This window comes from Aythya ferina, assembly GCF_964211825.1.
Source record: "Aythya ferina genome assembly, chromosome: 4".
In the NCBI taxonomy this organism is placed as follows: Eukaryota; Metazoa; Chordata; class Aves; order Anseriformes; family Anatidae; genus Aythya; species Aythya ferina.
In genome coordinates, this window is record NC_140300.1 from 23,999,823 (window position 1) to 24,023,801 (window position 23,979).

At 36.0% G+C, this 23,979-nt stretch overlaps 1 protein-coding gene across 3 annotated transcripts in view; it reads left to right on the forward strand.

Annotated features, from left to right (window-relative positions):
• Positions 1-23,979, forward strand: part of KLHL5 (kelch like family member 5) — a 54,191-nt gene that overhangs the window by 21,088 nt on the left and 9,124 nt on the right. For 2 of the 3 annotated variants that reach the window (XM_084518396.1, XM_084518394.1), the window contains 5 exons: positions 4,020-4,202; positions 11,805-11,941; positions 12,386-12,582; positions 19,833-20,045; positions 23,741-23,927. In XM_084518396.1, the coding sequence (XP_084374522.1) occupies positions 4,060-4,202; positions 11,805-11,941; positions 12,386-12,582; positions 19,833-20,045; positions 23,741-23,927 (877 nt within the window). In that variant the 5' untranslated portion in view covers positions 4,020-4,059. The remainder of the gene's footprint in view (positions 1-4,019; positions 4,203-11,804; positions 11,942-12,385; positions 12,583-19,832; positions 20,046-23,740; positions 23,928-23,979) is intronic. The other variant, XM_084518395.1, reaches the window with a different exon arrangement.

Here is a 23,979-nt window from a genome sequence, read left to right on the forward strand (position 1 = left end):
TTATTTTGTGTCTCCACATGCAATAAAATGTCAGCTAGCCTGGAGGAAGCAGTGTAAGTAACAGAACTGATTAAAAAATGTAAATGTTAACAATATTTTGACAAGTTTTATGTAAAAACTCCAGGAAACCATCTTAATGCAACAGTAAAGATTACTTATCTCTACACCTCTTTTATGATTTGAACCATTTTGAGGTGTGTAAACAAAATTATTATTGTTAGTCTTCTTTGAAATGTCATTAAACTTACGTTTCTCAATGCGTCTGCACTTTGAAGTATCCATATTGGCTTGTCAATTTTCTGTTTGTTTAAATGTCATAATTGAAAGGTTATGTTCTTTGTGTATTAAGATTTAAAATGTTCAGGGCTGTTGCCTTATTCTCTGAAACACAAAGAGGTGTTCACTGGAAGCATCTTAGTGATGAGAAAAGTAAATTTGCATATCATTTTCAGACAGTGTTTTTCAGACCATTTTACACATTTTTCAGGAAAAGATTTTAAAATTAATTTCAAATTCATAGTTCACTCCTGCCCCTATGTTCCAAAATGAATAGTTTGAGATGTGTATTTATTTTTTCCCGGTCATATCGAAGTCTTTCTTGTTTGGTTTTGATTTCAAAAACAAATGTGGAGATACCAAACCTAAAAGATACCATCAGAAAAATAATTTAGAATGTAGAGCAGGAGGTAACATGCTTGGCAAAAAAAGTTTTGGAAACTTTGTTGTAACCAAGGTTAATGCTTACTGGAATTCTTAAGTTTTAACTAACATGTAACTGGTATGCAATAACTACTGTAACTCTTCCTTTAAAATAATAATACTTCAAAAGAAAGATGCAAATCCTCTTAATAGGAGCAGATTGTGCTTCTCCTCCAGAAACTGAGATACACAAGTCTTGTGTAGAAGAGAGATTTAGTAAAAGTGGGAGGAAAGAAGAAGGCTGCTATGTGTTTTGTTTTGTTTTTTTTACATTGCAAACTGTGCTGTGGCTTTGTGTAAGCTACAGCGATGAAACCTCAAAAAACAGCAGAAGGAGAGGTGTGAATTCAGCTCTCCAGCCATCATCATCTATGCTCTTACTTCTGAAACTCATTTGTGCCTGTTTTGCTACCAGCTCAGTTAATTGCTTCGTTGCTTTGCGATGAGCTGTTTTACTGGGCACAGCTCCTTGTTCCAAACATCCTACTTCAAGAAATAAAATCCTTTGAAAGTGAATGGTTTTGTAGCATGGTTTGTACATAGCTTTGATTGTAAAGAGGCATGCTCATACACAAATCCTTTGTGAGACAGAGAAGTCAAAGAAACCCAGCATCTTTAGCATATTAATTTTTATAATAATAATAATGTTTGTCACCAAGATATTAAAATGTGTAGCTAGCATGGGAAAGAGCTTGCCCTTAGAGTAACTTAAGTTTTTATGATCATCCTAATGAATTATTATATTTAAATACTTAATAAAGTTATCAGTTGGTTAGTGTCAGGTAGGATCATTTGGCATAAATAGGGAATGAAAAGAAACACTAAAAAAGTGGAATTGAAGTTGAAAACTACAAAAAGAAAACCGCTCTAACATTGAAATACCCATAATAAAAATACAGAAATAATGATAATTTCACTTTAATGTGGTAGAAATATATTTTAAATCTTGGAGGACTGTGTACAAAGTGTTCTTCGATACATGTAACTATCTTACATGGGGAAGTTTGTTGTGCTGTACTTAAAGATGAATCTGAGTTGAGAGATCCAAAAGGTTCCAAAAAAAAAAAAAAAAGGGGGGGGGGATCCAAATCCAAAAGGAGCAGGACTGCCGTGATGCTCTGAGGTGCAGGTCCTCTTCGGCTGGATGTTTGCTCAGAGCACGGAGACCACAGTCAGTGTTAGGTACCCAGGTTTCCTTTCTAGGAACGAAGGGTGTCAGGCAAGAATTTGGAGAGGCATTTCGGTGCTGGGAGGGAGAAAAACAGGGCCTGCCATGTGTCTCTTCTTGCAGCTGTCCTGGCTGAGGCTGTGGTGAACTGAGCTGGGACACAGATTTGTAAGAGAGTTTGGGGAAAAGAGGGGGAGATTTGAATTTTTCATAGGCGGCGATTGGGCAATAGGCATAAATAGCTCATATCCCCCCTTTTGTGCAAGCACCTCAACTATTCAGGTGTCTCTTCCGTGTTCTCTTTATAGAGCATTAAACTTAATCTTTCTTTCCCTTTCCTTTTCATTTCCCTATGGAAAGTGTTTTATAAGTTACTGGCTAGAAGAGAGGGCAGGTGTGGTGCTGAACTTCTTCAGGTAGGGGAACAAACTGGGCCTGGCTCTGCTGTGTCCTATGTGCTTTATCTTGGGCTCGTATTAAACAGACACTGTTGTGGTTCCTTTTCCATGTTGACCAAAAGCAGCACTGTCAGTGAGCCTTGCACAGAGGGTGCATGCGTGTGCCCTGGGCACTGGCAGTAGCTCTGCTGAGGGTATCAGCCAGGAAGGTGCTGGCTGAGAACGTTTTTTCCTTCTCCACACCGGTTTCTTCAGTCGTATCTGCACAGCTCTTTTATGAGGGTGTAATATAAGTCAGATCCCTGATACCTGGTAGATTTTCTTTTTCCTTTGAGATCGTTTTTAATGGGGTAAGTTGAGGAATCAGATTTAAAATACAGTGCAACAAAAGAGTTGCTTTCCCTGAGTACTGGCTCCTTCACTGTGAAACACCACCCAGTTTGACAACATCATGTTTTGCGTGGTTACAGAGTGAGTCAGGTCAAGGAACTGATATGGGAGAAAGGTAGGGTTTTTTTTTTTCCTACCCTCATTAATTTTTCAGGTCTATGAGTTCCTTGATTCAGTTTCACACATGGCCACAAAGAAGACTTGTTCCAGCATGTCAGAGGGCCAGTGGTGGAGCAGAACAAGTGACTCATGGGGGGTGAGGAGAACTTGACACAGCTGCAATAAATGCCTAACCACAACTTCAGAGCATGTTTAAGATAAAGTCCTTCAAGGGAAGTAGGTAGGCAGGTATCTCGTTTCTGATCCATTGCTAGATCTGAGTCTCAGTGTCAGATTACTTGGCCTATTTAGCTATCTGCACACATACGCACACCCCTGAAAATTTACAGAACATCTTTCTGCTGAAAATTTAGGCTTTGGTATGTGAGGACCCCTCTTCAAATGAGTATCCCAAGCTAAGCATTGAGCTTTGTGAGAACAGGGCTCAGGATGTAGGGATGAACTCTCACGAGTTCATGTCTTTCCAAATATTATAGTAGGTCTAGAGTATTTTTTTTTAAGTTGCCTTCACAGTGCAAAGTGAGAAGCAGTCAGTGAAAGAACTGTGATCAAGAAAAGGCATGCTTCCCTCAGTCTGCATAGTTAGGATCCAGTTCCTTTACATCCTAGACCCATGCATTCTATTTACATTTTCCTTCCTCTTTTCTTGCGAACTGCTGTGTGTATGGACAGGAATGATTTTTCTCCCCATCCACCCTTGATTTCTCCCCCTCCCCCTCCACTGTCTTCTTTCTGCTGAATCTCATTTCAAATACTTAAGGCTTCATGCAGCAGGAGTGGTAGTATATTGATGTGTTTCTTCATGTGTTTTTTTTTTTCCCCTTGCATCCACACTCCTTTTCTGGCTCCATATATGCCAAGTTTTGCTCTAGGCATCCTAAGCTAAGTGTGAAGTAAGATCTTAACATATGTGCATGATGGGATGGCAGGGAGAGGTGTGATTCCTTATTGAATACTTTTCCATCATTTTTTCACTTTGCGGGGTCTTGGTAGATGCCTGTTCTTCCTCCTGTCTGACAATGATAGATGTGATTACTGGACTGATCGCTACATGCCCGGTAGTTGCAAAGTACAGCACCAAATTATTGTATCTGTTTTCATAAGGGTTTGGAGAAAGAAAGTATGAATATGAACAAATAAAATTGGAAGGGAGCATGGATGTAGTTTTCATTTTATCATCTGCATGGAGAATTGATGCACCTGAATGTTGTGTGGACTAAGATTTCTCTTATTGTCTTTGGCAGAACCTCCAACAGCAGCCATACCTTATCATCTTGTCAAACTATGGAGCCCTGTACATCAGATGAATTTTTTCAGGCTCTCAATCACGCTGAACAAACTTTTAAAAAGATGGAGAATTATCTTAGACACAAACAGCTATGTGATGTGGTGTTAGTTGCTGGTGATCGGAGAATTCCTGCTCACAGGTAAGTTTGTTATAATTTGGAGTAACCTTTTATCAGTTTACAAATGTGGTGTCAAAGTGTGTGTTTTGTTCTTTATTTATAAAACTTCCAAACATCCTAAACAGTTTGGAATACTTTTGACATGCTTATGTTTTTTTAACATTTATTTGGAAACTAAAAGTTATTTTCTGTCTGTTGTATGTGATAGAGCACCAAAAATGTTTGGGATATTTTCATGTTACGCTTTCTGTCTCCAAGCATGTAGTAAGGTATTTGCATAACAAAGTAAGACCCCCAAAAAAGTCCCAATTGCACCCTAAGACCATTAACAGCAGCAGTAGTTTTTGTACCACTGAATGGAGTAAATACATATTCTTAGACTTAAGTTTTTCTTTCAACTTAATTATAAGCTGTTGGAGTCATAATTAGCAACAAGGACAGTCCCTTGTCCACGTGAAGTTTTTTGTCTCCTGTAGTAACAAGTCCTTTGATAGCAGATTACTGAGCACTGACAGTAAGTGTTAAAAGGCTGAATTTGATCAAACATTCCCTTATCTGTCACCTGCGTAATTAACAGATAATACAGAATGCCGTTTAAATGCTAGGAGAATACCAAAGATTATGAAACAGAAGTATGAATAACTGAAGCATGTTACAATATTTAATGTACAGGATTAATAGTTTGAGTAGGAACCTAGGTGTAATTAAGCTGTGTTTTCGTAAGATTAGTTCTGTAGCAGAAATAGTAGCCTAAAGCATTCCTGTTTTCCATTGCTGATTTCTACCCCTGCAGTGAAACCACAGTTTAATGCTGTTAATAAAGTCTGGGAGAGGTTTCTGGTTTGGGTTTGGTATTTTTCTTTAAAAAGCCGGATTTTTGCTTTTATTCAGAAATCAGCCACACTGTTGTGCTGATGCAACCGAAGGAAGGACAGCATGGAGATGGGAACCAACTCGGGGAGCAGGGAGGTAGTTACAGTATAACTTGCTGTAGCTCTCAGAGTGAGCCTTCGTTTTATGAAACCTCATTTTTAAACAGTCAAGACTGTAATCAACATGGGAAAATCAGGGGTAAAGCAAATCTTACTGCAATTACTGTTAAAATGGGTGGTCCTGCTCTCCACCCAACCCCTGACCTCAATTCCTTTGTAAACACTTCTTCGAATGATGAGTATTTTTGGAGAGACAAGGGAAGTGTGGTTGAGCAAGCTGATTTGACTTTCCCTATGGCTACAGAGTTGCGTAAGATCAGTGCTCAGCTTGATCAAATTAATCACAAAACTTCACAGTTCCTATGCAAAGAGTAAATCAGATGAAAACAGGGAATGCACGTACCCCCACTGGACTTGCACCCACTGAAGTAATTGAGAAGTCAAAGAGCTTTTTTACTGCTTGCTGTAAACTGGTGTAAACAGAAAAAATAGTGATGATAATAGTACAGAAATAATTTTACTTCCTTATGGCACCTTTGCAGTATGTAGTTCTGGGGTTGGGTTTATTTAATGATTAAAAAGTGTGGAAAGGGTGCAGAGGACAGCTGCAACTATCTTGTAAGGACTGGAAGATTTTTATTCAACAAGATAAAAACGACATTCTGTATGCTAAAAAGTTCTTTAATATGTTTTTTTACCTGTTCCTCATTTATTTATAGAACTGACTTTGCTCCCTCGGTTTCTGCTACTGCATCTATTTCTGTAGTGCATTAGGCTCATGCTGCCACCTGTTACTTGCTCTGTTCTCCTCTTCAGGAGGAGAAGCATCTTGCTGTAGTTGGAGTATTGTGTTTTAAATATGCACAAAAGTTAAGGCCAAAGAAGCACACTGTGTGCTTGTAGCAGGAGGTGGGAGGCTTATGTTTATCCTTAGTTCACTTTCTTAATGTTGGAGCAGCCTACAAAGAAGCTTTGCCTTTTGCAACAGTAAGTTCTTTCTCTGACTGTTTTGAGTTGTTTTCCCAGGGAAACAGCAATAACTACAGTCTTCATCTTGGTACATTTTTCCATAGCACAAAATATAAACATGGAAATGTCACATTTGGTTCAAAAATTTACAAAAAAAAAAAAAAAAAATCAGTGAAAAGATTGGCTTGATGTATTTGTGGTAGCCTGTGTTGTAAGAAAAAAAATCTGTAGGATTTGTACTGCCTGCGTCAACCTGTCCAAGTTCTGACTTCTTTAGCATTGTCTGCAGGCTGGAACTCTTACTATATTTCAGAACAGTCGTGATTATTTTATCTTATGATTTAATAACTAACAATATTTATTAAATAGATACTAGATTAAAGGCTTAGCACACTAAGGCATGTAAGAAAACAAAGTTTGTTTATACTGGACAGCTTTTTAATTAAAAAAAAAGTTTTTCTCAGTATGTGGTCACATAGAATTAGGAAGAATATTTTTCATTATTATTAATCACTCATGTATAGAGCAGTTTGCAGATTTTCTGTTTTGAACCTGCTATTTTGAATAGTTGTATCTTTTTTCTTAGTTCTCTGTTTCTACATTTGATGATACCTGAATGTTCTGAATTATATGAAGTAAGTATATGCTTAGAGAAAAGAGCAGTGAGTTTGGTGTCTGCAATAGTAAAAACCACAGGTAGTACATTGCTGTAAATTCTGAGAGGTTTTCATTTGAGTCTATTCAAAAAATTAGGGCTCTGAGTCTGCTACAGGTAAGAGTATCACACATAGCTATAATCTTTCTGAATATGGCATTTCCTGTTCTTGTAAGGCTGTTTATCTTCTCATTCTGTGCTGAAATTATAGCTCAGAACTTATTTAAGAGATCAAAAAGTAGGTAGAAAAGGGAACAGTTCTCTACAAGGCAAAAAATACATTATACCTCTACTCCCTAACCTCCCTTAACTTCTGTATAGAACTGTTGCTGGACTCTTCTAAATGTGAGAAATGGAGTCTAGTTTTTTGTATCAGATGGTTTTCATGTGTCCACAGTGATTTCAGACATCAAGGTCATTTACTACGTTTCTGTTTATTACATTCATCTAACTGCAATACCCACAGTAAAAGTTTAGTAATAACTTGATGGTCAGAACTCACTTAAGGAATGGGAGATCTCTGGCCGGAGGGGATTTAAAGCCTGCACTGCATCACATTCTTTAACCAGCAGGCTGAAAATCTGTCAGAGCCTTTTTATTTTTTTCCTTCCTGTTGACACTGACAGATGAAAATATAAAAGGCATGGGACTGAAGGAAGGAAGGGAAATGGAAGCTTATGTACTCTAGTGGCTAGTAAACTTGTTTGGAAGAGTACAAATCCTGGTCTGCAGACATTTTTGTATCTTGAGGTTTATTTATCTTTGTACTTCTTTTCCATATGGCTTAATAATACTTCCTTAATTTCACACACCTTATTACCTTACTTCCTAAATTCTTCACTGCAGTTTTATTATTGTTGTAATTACATGTTTATAAAAGTTGAACGCACGGTGTGTTTCTGAAAAATCAAAATATATCTAAAAGCAGCTCTTCTGTGCTAGCTTTATGCCAAAAAGGTATCTGTTGCTACTAACTGTGATTATTCTGAAAGATTTTACTAAAGGAGTTATTGTAACCGTTGCTTTATGTCAGAAGTGGCAAAATAATTTTGAAAGGTTTGATTTCCCTGGAAGAAAGGTATAATTGGATGTCATTTCAACATCAAATTCTGCATGCTACGTATGTATTTAGGTATTTTAAACAAATTTAATTTCAATATACACAATGGTTGTATGGGATGGTACCACTTTCATGTAAACCTTTTATTACTGACTTGTTTTGTTATCAAGTAGCTGAAGCAACGTGGGGCTTCCTCGCAGGAGGTCGAGCTGTCGAGTTCCCTAGGCCTATTCTCAGCTGCTAGGCAGCCAGAAACCAGGAGGCGCCTCGGAACTGGCCCTTTTATCTTGAAGATGTTAGGAAGCTTCATTTCATTCCGACAGGTGAATCAGGTTGGGAGATACTGAATCTATCAAGTGCCAGGTTTGGCAGCTTGTCAGCATTTTACCTAATAATTGCTTTGAAGGCCTAGAAAACTGTCTAGATGAGGCACCTTATGGCCATTGCAGCAAGAAGTACACACATTTTATTGGCTCTTAGTAAATAACAATGAAGTTAGCCTTGCTCTTCAAAGTGAATTAAGCTGTCATGGTGCCTCTTCCTGGTTTTGGATCAGTACAAACCACAGAAATTGAAGAAATCAGTAACACTAGAACCTCCCATAAGAACAGGAGAACATACTAAAACATGTAGATTTTGCCAGTGTTTAGTGCGTAGCCACTGAATGTTTCTCCAGAGAGATTAACTCTTCACACACCTTTGATTTTCCAGATGAAAAATTTTGGCATTAGTGTATTTTTTTCTCTGCATGAGAGACAGATCAGTAGGGCTCAGGGATCCTTGTGGGTGTCGTGGTTTTACCCAGGTGGGCAGCTGAACACCACCACAACTGCTCTCTGTTATTATAGTTGGGCCACTTAGGAAAGAAATCTTACTGATAGAAAAAAGACTGCAAACTAAGAATACAAAAAACATAACTTTGGTTTCTAAATGAGGAAAGGCAGCATTTTGTACCATCAGTAGTTCCCAGTGAATGCTTGATTTGGTCAAATATTTCAAATGTAATGATTTATAAATAATAGAGAATCTCTCTGTGTTACGTACTTATGAAGCTCACATTTGCAGATGATGGCTCAAGCTGTCAGGGAGACTGTGGGTATTATTTATAAGTGCCATTTCTATAGTCATTGCACAGATTTCCTTCTGAAAAATTGTACTTGTCACGTAGCTATTTCAGAGCTTTTTTAGCAAATGAGAGTGAGGAAACCCTTCTGTGGATGGTTCAGTTATACATGAAGGTATAACTGCTTCACATGGTATGATCTGTGTGTAGGAATGTGGTTTATCTTCAGACAATCCAAAAAATTGAAAGAAAAATCAGTTACTAGTAATAAGATTAAGAAATCAATGAACAAGTGGGTGTCAAATGACATGAGTAAAGTAGTAATTGATTTTTATTGACTTCTGAGAAAAACATGGGGCAAAATAATGCCAGATGACTGGGAGTCTGCCAGTGTTTCCTTTTATGCTAGCGCAGTGTCACCTTGATGTGTTGTCACTGTATCTTTCAATCCTCTTTCTTTTTTGAAAAAGTTATATTTAGAGAACTATGTGGATACCTCTTCTAAGACTTTTTATTGTGATCATGCTTGTTGGCTAAAATTGAAACTTATCCATGTAATGTATGCTTCGGCACATTGCTTGTTTTAATCTACTCCTGCACCGGACCTGGTGTTTTGGCATATACATGTCACTCTCTGGAAAGCACATGATACTGTGAAGCATATATACCTTCTGGTCAATCTGAACAAAGTTAGCAAAAATATGAAATGGATTACATTTTGAATTTTAAATAATTTATTCTGGAGGACTTCAAGACTGGAAATGACAGGGAGAATTTTGCTGATACCACCGCAGCTAGTAGGAGGTGTTTGTCCAGAGCCTTGGGTTATTGCTTGGCATTTCTTCGACAGCTGTTGCTAAGATAAGTACAGTCCAACCATTTTGTATATAATGGTGCAGCTAACTAAAACAGTTGCACTGTTAGTTAAAAAAAAAATAATTCAATATTTGGTGTTGGGTTCTGTTTCCCATGGCACAGACCTTTCTTTTTCATGTTCTATTCTACATAGAAGTTCAAGACGGTATTGCCAGAGTTTGAATATTTTGTTTGCTTTTTTATTTTTTCTTTCCTTTTTTTTAATTGGAATTGCAGGGATACTTGGATTATTTAAATCTGTCCATCTACACACTTTCCTTTGTAGTAAGAACTTCTATTTTGCACACACAATAGAAGAACACTAATCTTGTTAATAATAGAACACTAATCTTGTTAAATCAAAAGGCGGTTGTAGAAACTCTCCCATGTTGTTTGTATGAATTTACTCTAATTTCACTGAACTTCTGCAGATCGTTAGGAGGCAATATTCCCATTTATTTGTAGGTGTCATTAAACGTGAGGTTAAAACGCTTAGAAGTGATGCGTTTAGAGGTTCTGTTCTAATTTTTCTCCACAAATGAGATACAGAATAAATGTTGTATTTCAAGAACCGTATATTCTTTAAAATAACAGAACCTTATTTCTCATTACAGAACTTTTTCAAATATACAAGATTTTAAAAAGACTTTTTTCCGTGTACACTCTTACAGAACACTACTGACTTAGCAAGTAGAAAAAAACAATTACCTGACTGTAGACCTGTCCAAATGGTTATTGTTCAAAAGATGTGCAGGGAAAAAAAGTAGTTGAGAGCAGTCAGTATTTATTACTATGCAGTTAATTAACTAAGAGACAGTTCTTTGCAGTTAATTTTGTAGTTAATTAAGAGGCAGGTTTTGTTTTTTTATAATTCATGACTTCGTAAGTATACCTGCAAATCCTTGCTGTTAATACATTTGAGGTTTATTCCTCTGGTGCTAAAATTTTAAGTGAATTTTATTTTCTTTTGAGGTCCCAGATCTCTATCATCTTAACAAGCCAATGTAATGACTCAGGATAAACTGATGTTTCCTGAAGTATCGGATTTATTGAATATATGCAGATGAGCTGTGTAGCATATTTGCTTTAGGCTTGATTCTTGAGTTTGATGCTTCTGTGGCTCAGTAACTATGCAAGTGTATTTAGGTTTGAATTCTACGTGAGCGAGACAATAGCGTGCTGCTGCAGCACAAACATTGATCCAACCTACAAGGCTGTTCCTGGAGGTATTTTGGGAACAAGAACAGCAGGCTTCCTCAATAGTTCTGGTAGGTTTCATACAGCAGAACCATGGATTGAATATTCTGTCTTCGGTGGATCTTGTTCTTTAACCCTAGCCCTGTGAACGCATACTGAGACATCTTCATTCTTACACGCGTGGAGTGGCACTGAGAATAAAACATGAAATATATATATATAAAATAATAATAATAATAAAAACAGTTGAGCAGATTACCACATTTACTTACTCTGTATCTTTAAATAATCAGAATTAATAAAATGCTCAGTACATATCCACAAAAGAGATTACTTTGTTAATTAGTTTGTTCTGCACAGCATATTTTCCTCCTTATATGGGGTTTTGTTGGCTGTACCATCTCCATGTTGACGGTGTAGTCCTGTCATCAGCATTAGTAGATGAATGTGTATGTGTGCACCAAGAGTAAAAGTGTTTTAAAGCACTTTGAAAAAGGACTAGCAAGTCATTCTTTCACATTTGAAAACTTAACCGATATAATACAAATGGATCTCAACTTTTTTTTCAATTTCCATTATGTTTGTTTATATTCGATTTCCAATTTTATGTGGTTTTGTGGGTTGTTGCCACGTAGACTATCAAAAGTCACTGAGCTTTGAAAGAGTAATTTGTTTACTTCAGCAGCAAATGTAGACTCAGTCACAGTACTTCGTTATTCATAGAGGGGAACTGGAGTGTGGAGCAGTTTGTCAATTTAAAAATGTTTTTCTCAGTACAACATTTTTTCAAGTTGTGAAGTAATGACTCTTAAATTAACAAACATCAGGTTGACTAAGCTTTTTTCTTTTCCTCTCTTTGTCTTTCTCCTTTTCTCCCGCATGATGTGCTCAGATTGGTTCTCTCATCTGTTTCGGACTACTTTGCAGCAATGTTTACCAATGATGTACGGGAAGCAAGACAGGAGGAAATCAAGATGGAAGGTGTGGAGCCAAATGCATTGTGGGCTCTGGTTCAATATGCATATACAGGTAATTAGAATGAAAATGGCAATTTGATGTAATGAATTGTCCTCCTGTGAGCATTATATTCCATTACTAGATTTCAAATGCTCTTAGGAATTATCATTCACATAATTTAATTCCGCATTTACATTAAAATACCCATTGCTGTTACCTGAGGCAACCTGGTTAGATGTAGTTTTTCTGATAATACTATATGCAGATAGTTAAAAGATTAATTCAATATTTCAAATATATTATAACTGATGAAAAAAGAATTTCATTAGGATTCCCTTTACTTGTATCATTATAGGTGCTGATTTGGAAAAGCTGGTTATCTAAAGTTGAAGGTGATATTTGCCAAGCCTTATGTTCTGTTACACAATCTGTAAATAATTCTGTTGCACCTGAGTTTGGGGGAATTTTACAAATCATAAAAGCAAAATTGTATCATCTGCTTTTTAATGTTGATAGGTCGCCTTGAATTAAAAGAAGATAATATTGAGTGCCTGTTGTCTACAGCTTGCCTTCTTCAGCTCTCTCAGGTTGTAGAAGCATGCTGTAAATTCCTCATGAAGCAGCTTCACCCGTCCAATTGCCTTGGAATCCGATCATTTGCTGATGCACAGGGTTGCACTGACTTGCACAAAGTGGCTCACAATTACACTATGGTATGTTGTTCTTTTAAGAATCATCCAGTTATTTTAATAAGGAAAATACAGAATGTTTGTCTGAGTAAAATAGCAATGTTTTTCCTACAGAAAGCCTTGACCATTTTCCAAACAAGAATGCACATATGTTACCATGATGAGAAATGACAGAATAACTGTAAAGTTGCTGGTTTAGAGTTGGAAGAAAGCAGGCATGCATAATGCTTCCTTGTAATGGCAGTGGAATTGTGTGATACACGTTCAATAAAATCATTCAAAGGCTAGTTCGTATTTCTGTCAGTCAAAAACTACACCCTTAAACAGTGGGCTAGCTACCGTCATCTAGTCCAAAATAACAGATCAATAAATCAAAAAAATTCATAATGAGCTGGAGTAATCAGGTTCTAGGTTACACCTGGGGTATAAATGTAAGTATTCACCAAAATAGATTCTGTATTATACTTGATTTCTTAGTAATAGAATATCAGCATGACATCAAACAATTTGATCTTAGGCTATATGTGGCCAAATGCAAATTTGCCAGTGATATTTGCAGAGTTCATTTAGAGAGAGAATGACCTGCCAACTTAATTAAATTTCATCTTTTCAATAATCATGCTTTTATTTTAATGTAAATGTTCTTTTCCTTCTCACATAGCATATTTTAGTAATGTTATCAGCAGAAGGCAGGATACTTATCTCTGAGTTAAGCCAGAGAGTCATCTGATATTTGCAGAGTTTTGTGAGGTATTTTTCTCTCTTCTTGATGAAATTTTGCCTGTGTAAGCTCCTGGGACCTGAATGAGGTCATGGAGATAATGCATTAGTGATGTGGGAGTGGAGATAGCACTTAATTTGCCTGTGTAGTTTGGGGTTGCATTGTCATTATGTTTAGATAAACCAAGAGGTTTAATTTTTTGTCCAGCAATTACTATTAGAAGCCCACGGCTTTCCTTCTGCTTTCTGAATTTGTGCAGTTTTAGAAAGTGCTGGTGCCTTTTTTGTTTCTTCTTGTCTTAAAGTAACTTTAGTTTAGTATTTATTACGGTTTAAAGTAGCCATCCCTTTTCCAATGATATCATTGTTCTTCCTCTGTAAGTGGATCTCTAATCTTTTAAAATTATGTGCACATAGAAATTTACGAAAAGAAGTCAATAAATATTGCACAGATTGTAACTTACATGGTTCCATTCTTGACCTTGATTATTGCTCGAATGAAAACGAGAAGACTTCAATTAGATAGTTAGATGAAACAGCAAAGATAAATGTGTTTTATGGCTTTGAGGACTATTAGGGTTAACATAGAGAGAAACAGTGACACGAAAAGCACAAAGAGAGAGTTCCTCCTTTGACCTGTTTGTTCTTTTTCAGAATAAGTCTGTGTTATTTCGATGGCCCTCGCAACCTTTATTAGTCAACTGCAAAGCTCAGAAAGTTAATAAATGTTAGACTACTGTATCCTTAAGATCACTATTAGGGATTGTAGTTGTACTACTTTGGCATTTTTTTGGCTTTTTATGGGAGAAGAGTCTATGAACTTCTCTCTTACAGCATCTTTCTTTTGCTCAGACTCCAGGAAAATAGTTCTATGCTTTCTGGCCGTTGTTTACTTCAGTGGCAAAATTGTTGCTTTTAAGGCTTTGATGTGGATGAAATTTAAATTAGGTGGATTTTAAAAAGCCATTTTCAAAACTAATTAGTTGTGCTAGATGGATTCTTCCCAAGGCCTCTTTTAATGTTGTTTAGTTCCAATGGAGACATGAAATTGAATTTTTGTAATAATGAGTAATAGAGAAGCAGCTTCTTTAGCTTGAAATGAATGTTGCTATGGAAACTGCATAGAAATATATAGTCCAATTGAATTGTCAATTAAAATAAATCCCCAAGTAATTTCATTTGTTTAAAAGCTGTTTGAAAGAAGCAAATGTTCAGCAGTACTAAGTGCTGGCCACTCAGTGCTCTTTCCATTAAGAAGTGTTAGAGCATAAGGGTTAAGCACACTGGTAGTACCTGTAAATTGTGCTTGTTAAAACAGTGAAATAATTATATGCTGCAATAATGAGGGATTATACTGAGTAGTTATATACTTCTGGCTTTTCCATGTAATTGTGCTCCTTTTTGAAGTAGGAGGTAATGAATAATACAAAATGGTTGTATTTTAATTTATATATGTTTTATTTGGTGAGATTTTCTTTCCCTTTTACAAAATGAAATTGTCATATACCCGTTTTTCTTCAATTAAAGCAACTTCTCAGTTTTAACAGTTTTGATGACACATGCATTATTTTGACTAGCATCTCACCAGCTTAATTAAAATATTTCTTTACATGAAGACCAGAAATTCAGATGAGATGAGCATTTGGTTAAACTGAAGGACCAATCAGTGAGTTATCCCAGTAGGCTTCCCTCTGTTAATAGACCTGCTCTGTCTAAATAATATTCATTAGTGTCACTGGAAAACATTAGCATGATTTTGTGGCATGTTTTTAATTGCACCCTACAATGTGATTAAAAATATAAATGAGTAAGATGGATTTGAATGCTGCATCTCTTCATATCAGAGGGTATAGATGTATGTTACGCTAAAAGGGTTTCAGTGTTGCGTTATTTTATTGGGTACTCTGTAGACAGTTAAGCTGTTTATTCAGAAGAGAGAACTTTTCAAGGTTATCACCAAAACAGGTCATTTTTTTGACACTGCAAGCTAAGCAAAGCTTGAAAAATCCTCAGGGTGCATTAAGTGAAATATGAAATAAACTAAAGTGATCAGTTGTGGGTGTAATGCTCTTTAAAGAGCAACTCTGTATTTGATTTTTATGCATCAGGTTTAAAATACAGTTGATGGGATCATGAGATGTGTTTAGATCAAGGTATCTTTTGTACAAAGATTATCCTGTTTTGTTATAGTTTTTACATAGTATTGGGGTCATACAGTTATAAATCTAGAAATTTTATTAGGTTAGGCAGTAGTATATCTGTTCACATTAATTCATAATGCCTTTTCAAACAGAGTGCCTTCCGTGCATTTTTCATGCCCTCTAGCATAATGCCTGCTGATGAATTTTAGCTGTCCTCAGGTCAGAGAAACAGCTGTTTTGTCTTCTTATTTGTTTGAAATAGTTGATAATGTACCTTGGATGAAAACCATTCACTCCTCTTTCACACAAAAGGGAAGTTAATATTTTCAGATGAGAAAACGATAGCCAATGTTATTTTCATAACATGAAATATCTGTGGTGAGTAGAGAGAGAGCTGTTCTTAGGTAAGTGTCAGTAATTTCATCGGTAGCCAAATTTGTACTTTCTTAATTACAAATTAAAAAAAAAATACTTTAAACATTAAATGTGATAGTGCTTAAGACAATCCATCCGTAGACAGCTTTGTAATCTTTGTTTCTCACCTCTCCACACATTAAAGCATAGTGAAAAATCATGTTGCATTTAATCAGAAATCTCCTGGATATGAAAAGGCAAGAAATTTCAACACTTTTTTGTCTACTGAAGGCCAGACCCAAAATTTGTGTCAATGCCTAAAACAAGGATTTTATATTCTTGCACCTGAAATTGTAGTACCCTGCTCAGTGATTTTGCAAATAGTTGTACACTTGTTTTCACCTGTGAAAACTTGGGGTATTTCTGTCTTTTAAGTTCCCTGAGTACAGTTCTGACTAGCACAAAAGATCAGTATTGCCTTGGTGAGACTAAATAGTTTTCTGCATGCTGCCCAGCCTGTTTCAGAATCCCAAAACTGAGAGAAGTGCAAAGCTGCAATAGTTGTACTCTAAACAAACCAAGGGCATGCCAAGAACAGTTAGGTTGGTTTATTGCTAAACAGAGCAGTCAAAGCTGTCTAAAAGAAAAGTAGCTGCCATCCTCCCTGTGTCTGCCTATAACACTTTACCAGGAGGTCAGATAGCTCAGTTCTTGGTTAATGCATACCTCAGCTGACCAAAGCAGCCATTAGATGACAAAATTAGATTCTCCTTCAGATCCTGTGAGTCAAACACCTCCTGTTTTTCAGTTTTGCCCAAGTTTGGAGTTCAAACAGATCCCTGTGGTTAGAGCTTCCTGTGGGACTCCTGTGTACAGTTCATCTCAGCCTGTGGGGTACTTTGATGCACTCTGAGATTTTAATCCTTCTGATACAGTACAGAGGGAGCCTAACTATCTAACTGGATTCAACTGTGGGGATTAAGTATCACTTTAAAATAAATACCATGACCTCCTTCATGTGCTCCTAATATTTTTTTGCTCTGTACCAAGACAGACCTCTGGTTAAGAATATCAGTATTATTCACTCTGCAGCTGCTGAAGGGTGAATTTAAGGTTATGGTCTGGATGAACAGTGCCGCTGTGTCCCTGTTTTAGCCAGTACATAAAATTCAGGCTACTCATTTGATAAAGTTTCCAACCAACACTGCAGACCATTTGTTCTCTGAAATATCCTCTTCTTCCACAGAGAGTTCCCATAAGAAGAAGGAAAGCAAAGGCTAATGAGGAGGTTAAGAATGCTAGGAGATGACACACTGGCTCCTCCTTTTTGTCTTCAGAATCTCTGTCTGTAGAAGAAGAGGAATTGTCAGATTTTGATCCTTTAAAAAAAAAAAAAAAAAAAAAAGCAAAACAGACATAGGCCAAAGATTGTGGCTGTATTCCCAGTGGAATGCTTTGATACTGTGCTCACAAGGAGTCTGCTTTAAAAATAGAATGGGAGCAAGAGGAAGTTGAATTTGTTCCCATCAGAAAGCAATTGTCTACAAGCAACAAGAAGGAAAATCAGGCTTTTTACACACAACAGCTGTTGAAGTGATAAAATCCAGTTGGAAAAAAGCTTTCTAAAGAAGATTGTTAACTGTCTTATACAAGATCAGCTTGTCATTGCCTTCAGAGACAAAGGAAACTTTCCATGCAGGTGCTTTCCCCTTCCTCTTCCTGTGACCCGGATAGACAATATGGGAAATTTAAGGTAGTAAGTGTTGGCTTTTCTTTTTGGCACTGCTTTACATTCAGCATGTATACTGCTGTAGATTTTGCAGTAAATTCAGCAAAACTGGAAGGACAGCTCCAGCTTGCATACGCTCTACTCAGATTCAACCAAAAAGCAGCCATGAAAGAAATGACCTCAGTGGAATCTGAATTTCTGTGAATGGCGTGTCTAAACCGGAAAAAAATTTGATGATTTTTCAGCTTCAATTTACTCCCAGAGTAAAATAAATAAAAGTGTATGTGGGTAGTGCTACAGAGTATTTGTATGCTCCTTTCACCATTTTTAATATCTGTATTTATTCATTTTTTTAACTTCAATTTTGTAATACACGGAGTTAATTGAAAAGGAAAACAGAATTCTGTCTCCCTTGTAACCTATTAACAATTTTCATACAGAAGCATTTTGTTTGCATAGCCAGTTGGATCTCTCTACTAGGAAAGCTTTTCAGATACTAAATCTCAAAGTTTCCTTTCCAAATTCTGTCCAGGAATACACAGTTATTATGTGCACAGATTAACACTTCCAGTTATTTTTCTAATGTTTCCTATTCTTAAATCAACTCCAGAGTTACCCATGTAGTGGAGCCACTTTAATCTTTCCTCTTCTATCTTCTAGCGTAATTATGTGTGTAGCTTTCAAATAAGATGGATTGTTTTAATCCTTACTATTTTTTTCCCTTTGCTCAATATTGTTCAGCTCATTAGTATTTTTGGAATACTGAGGCACTCCACTTTGAATTTAATGATTAGATTAAGCAATAACCTTTTTTTGCTTTGTTGTCATGGTGTCCTTTGGCATATGCAATGCCAAACTGTGCTGTGTGTTGTTTTTTTTTCCATTTTGTTGCTAAATTTATACCTGTTTTGCAGTGCTGGTCCTGCTTCTGTTCACAACTTGATCCCAATTTTTCACCCTAAAGATGCTATTTTTTTCCCAGCTTCTAATGCAGAGGTTTTTCATTAGTGTGCATTTCTTTCTAAGTCAATAAACAAGACACTAAAGAAGGGTGATTTTGGTATTTGGTCCAGTTAGACTTCCCCATCTGTGGATCTAACGCATTTTATCCTCCTCATATTTTATAAGCATAGGTAGCAAAACCAGAATGCAGTTGTTTAGCTATCTAGCAATTAACAACCCATTCACTAAATTGATTGTAATGCTGTTTTATTGTAATGAATCTACTCTCAGTTTGGAGTATGAGTTAATTGGGTTTTGAGCTATCAAAGTATAAGAACATGTTGTGATTTATAAACTGCTTCTACTTTCCTTTCCTGTTCTGCCTTGTAAAGGTGTACAGGGAAAGAATATAGATCATCTCACCCTTTTCTCTTGCATTCCAAAAAAACATTCAGGTTTCTCACTGTATGCTCTTAATGTTGATTGTATTTCTATATTTTTCTGCTGTGTCTGTCTAAGCCTGTGAGAATCCATATAGAATATTCTGCAAGTCCTTTTGTTCTGTGGTAATGGGATATCACTGCGAGAAGTGCTCTATATTGTGAACTTTCTTCCTTTGAAGTAAGAATCTGTTGCTGGAAATGACATAAGTTTAAAAAATTGAATACTCCTATCAAAGTAAATATTGTTAATAAATCAGACTGTACAATATTGTGGATTCTTTGTATGTTTTTCTCCCCCTCAGTCTATCAGATCAGCTGTATAAAACCTGAAAAATAGTTGAATAAACTTCAAATGTCCAATTGAAAATGAACAATGAAATTGTCAGTGTTCTTTATTTCCTCTGAAAACTTGAATCACCATAGTTTAATCTAGCAATAATGAAAACAGGTAAAAGCATACCCAGTAGGTGTTGCAGCATGTTATGCTCTTTGCTTCACAGAGCATCTCACGTTGTGTTCTACACAGACAACAGAAACAAACTACACCTTTTATTTTTTTACCATGTACTTCAGAAAGTATTTCATCAGTGTGCAGTGTCATGATAATTACCTCTACAACCAGTGCTTATTTCTGTCCGTGCACTTCGCCCTCAGTTGTTTCAGCACATTTGTTTGTGGGACCAGGTGGTAGAGCCTGGGAAATTATCATTAGTCAAAATAACTCCGTGCATATTTTTTTCTCCCAGGGCACCTCCAGTGGCATTTACTGGCACAGCTGAGAGGTAGTATGAAGGACGGTCAAGTGAGGAAGATATAGTAGGAGTTAAATAAACTCCTTAATAAATTATAAAAATAAACAATAATTAATTAAATAAAAAAAAAAAAAAACTGCCTTCAAAGGAAGCTGTCAGCTGTATTCAAAATACTTTTCTTTTTATTTTTCAGGAAAATTTCATGGAAGTAATTAGAAACCAGGAATTTCTGCTATTGCCAGCCACTGAAATTGCAAAGCTTTTAGCAAGTGATGACATGAATATTCCTAATGAAGAAACTATATTGAATGCACTACTTACATGGGTTCGACATGATTTGGACCAGAGAAGGAAGGATCTCAGTAAACTCCTGGCTTACATTAGACTGCCTCTGCTTGCTCCACAAGTAAATTGCTCAATTTCTGCCTAGCTTATATCCTTCCTAGAGTATACTGTGGCATGCCTACAGCATCTGTATAGTGATAGTGACAAAACACAAAAACTTCTAAATTCTTTAGTGATTTATTTTTTTTAGAGCTGCGTATAAGGACTTAATATGTTGTATAGGCATGATAGTTATAATTGGCCTTGAGATATAGGAGATACAATTTGAATAAGCTATTTTTTCTATTTACCCTTGGTAATACATCTTTGGGTACATTTTTTTTCCCAGATGGTACTTTTTATTTTTCTTGAACATTTACACATACTGTTGAGGAAGTCTTGAGTTTGGTTTGTTTGAACAGTTGTAAATGACAGTTTTCCTAGTCTCATGGGAATGACTCCTCTTGTTAGTGTCATGTGTAGCACTGTAGTTGTTATCTGTTAGCAGGCACATAAATTGATTTTTTTCCTTTTGTTAGCCCTCCTTGCTGTCCTTTCTTTAGTAATATTTAACGCTTCTTATAAATAAGTCAAAGGACTTTGCTGTGCATTTTTCCTGGGAATTATCTCTTAAATAAGAAGAGATCATTTTTTATGAAATGTTTATAAGTAAAGTCATTAATACAACAAAAAATGAGATTACTTGATTCACAGTGATAGATACAAAACATTTTGTGTTGTCCCTAATTCAGTATCTTGCTGACTGGTAAGATTCACAAGGAAGCATTTTAGTATTAGTGTTTCCGTACTGATTATTATATATGCATTGGCAGGATTTTCTCAAGTGCAGCCTTGACCTTGCAACTCACTTCTTCTAGAAACATAATACAGTGCAAGCCAGTTGACCTGGAGGAAATCATTCTATTTTTGCGCATTTAATTAATTGATTATTATGTATAAAGTCTGTAACCACTTCTGTGTTCCTTTTATTTAATTAACTGCAATTGAAACATCTTTACAAATTGAAAGTAAAGCATTTTACCCCAGAGGTATGTACTGAAATCAAATTATGTCCAGTCAATAAGTGATTAGAAAAATAGCAGAATGAAACACAAAAGCCAATATCATATTTCATTAATTATTTTATCCTTAATTATTCATGTGTTATCCAAATACATACTTATATTTTTAATATAATATTTCCCCATTGCCTTTTTATTTATTACTTTAACAAGGTAAAGTGCTACAGCTGTGATTTTAATAAGGCAACAATTAGTGTGTTGAATAAATTGGGTTGAAGTGCACAAAAGAGTCTTAATGAGTTTTCAGGATCATGTTTTGCTTCATGATCACATGACGTTAGGCAATCTGACAGCGAGCCTAACATAATGAAAAGGTTTCCAGTGTTACAGTTGAAGAGTTAAAGCTGTTTGAAAGAAATTAAATTAGGAAATTGAACAACTTGCTGAAATCAATAATGTTGCAAGGAGAGATGTGAAGAATACTAGATTTGTATACTTAACGACAAAAAAAAAGCTACAGGAAATACTTTGAAACTGCAGCAATGTAAGCCAAAAAAATTGTCTTTTTTTTTTTTTCATTCATGTTTTTATACATCTCTTTGTATATAACATTGTTATTTCTTTGGTTAATGCAGCGTCCTAAATACTTGTAGGAGGCTAAAGATGAATATGTGTCATTTTCGTAAGTTGTAAGGTAGCAAGTGTTTCATCTCTGATAAATACATGAAAAAGATGATTTACCAGTTGCTGAGCTACAAGATGAGTTCAGCTTCCTTTCATTCAGGAACTCGTAGTACTCAAGTAGCTGTGCTACACTTCTCATCATCAGGTTTCCAGTTACTAGAGGTTCATGCTAACACATGCTCAGTTATAAATGTTTTTAGTACAAGGAGCTACATAAAGCTTGGAAATAATAGGAAGATTTCACTTAAGTAAGACAACTTAGCACTTAAGTAAGACAACTGCGAGTACTTTTAAATGAAGAATGTTTAGAGAAAATTCTAGAATAGCAAGTTTGGTTTAAAGAGTGTGCAGATTTTCTGGGTACCAAAACAATGTTAGATTGCTTTTTTTTTTTTTTTTTTTTTTTTTTTTAACTGAGATGAAGCAGCTTTCAGAGAGTGAGACTTTGTGCTATGAGAAAACTTCTCTGTAGGTTGGAGGAGGTGTGAAAACTGGGGGAAAGGTAGGCTGTGCACAAAACTCATGCATACAGACATAGTGTTGCTTTAAATATTAAATGCTCTTTGTCCATCAGATAAATTTATCAGGGATCTGAATTGGCAATGATGTGTACAAGCCATAATTTTCAGTGCATGCAAATATGACAGTGTTCAATTTAGGACAGTATTAATTCACTGATAATATATGTATATTTTAAACTACATAAAATTCCATGGCATTGCATACTGACAAGTAAAAATGGATTTTGGAGCTCTATTTTATAGTCACAAAGTGGCCCTCTGAAGTGATAGAAGTGGTAAGTAGTGCTTTGTGTCAAGAGAAGAACCAAGAGAGGGAAGGACTGAAATTAAGGAATGAAAATTAAGTTCCTTTGGATAATTTATATGAGAACATTTTAATTTGCTATTACAAATAGAGCATTAGCTAATTAGAGAAATATTGAAAAAGTTGGGCTTAGTTTCCTTAAAAGTCTCTAGTGACTTTGAAAGTTTAGTTTAGTTTTGTTTTTTATTCTGTGTATGTAAATCCTGCTTTCTGTCATAGTTTCTGTTGATTTGCCTGACAGAGAAATGTCAGGTTTACCAGCCTGTGACTGTCGGTATCTCTTCTTGGAACCATGGATGTTATTTGCCACCTGACAGTCCTAAGGCAGTTTTAAGCCAGGGATACGCACACCACTGTATGCACAACTATTTCATCATGAGTTCCTTTAGTGCTCATGATTCCTGCTTTCACAGCATTTTTATACCTGTCAACAGCTCAACAACAACATTTCATCGTGGCTTGTGGACTTTGTATTTCTCGTATTTACAGTGTTTGGATTTTGTGATGGGGAGTGAGAGGCATTTATCTTGCTGTTCTGACAACTGCCAGAGTCCCAGTGGGGTGTTTTCCCTGGTTTTTTTCTTCTGTTACTCATGTCTTGCAGCTCAGAAGAACACCAGTTGTCTAGACTTCTAATAATTACAGCTGGGACTTATAACTTACTGGTACACTTTTCCTGCAGCCTGACAAACGTGGAATACCAAAGGCTCCAGAATCTTCAAAGTTCAGAACTTCTATTAGTTTTTATTTAGGTTAGAGTTATAAAAGGTTTATAATAATTGATATCATACTGTAGGTCACTTAGAGAGTTACTAATAGATTATATATATTAAAATATTCAGCCTGCTCCTGAAATAGCTTTTATTGGCATCTCGAATGGGTGGGTTTGGAAATCAGAGTGAGGTTAAACTGACATGCATACTTGGAGTCTGATCCATTTCTTTGAACATACTTTCAGTGGCACTGAAACATGGGGAGATTTTGTTTTCTTCTTTGGACCATTAAGCTTAAGTCATCCATTAAGATCAGATGGTTTTCCTGTTTTTCATACCCAGTGTTTTAGCATCAAATGTGACTATTTTGTTTATCTTTACCCTAGTCCTATTTATACGACCTTTTTGAATATACATTTATTTTAAATCCAGCAATGGACATTTTTGGATAAAATGTTTTCTTCTAATCTTGTTTTTATTCTCCATGTAGTTTATAACAATTCAGCTTGTTTAATTTTCTTTCATATTTGCAGTTTCTGGCAGATATGGAAAATAATGCACTCTTTAGGGATGACATAGAGTGTCAAAAACTCATTATGGAAGCAATGAAGTACCATCTGTTGCCAGAGAGACGACCTATGTTGCAAAGTCCTCGCACCAAACCTAGAAAATCTACAGTGGGAGTGTTGTTTGCAGTTGGAGGAATGGATGCAACAAAAGGTCTTGGTTTATATAATGATTAGTTGATGAGCTGGGGAGTTTGTTTTGTTTT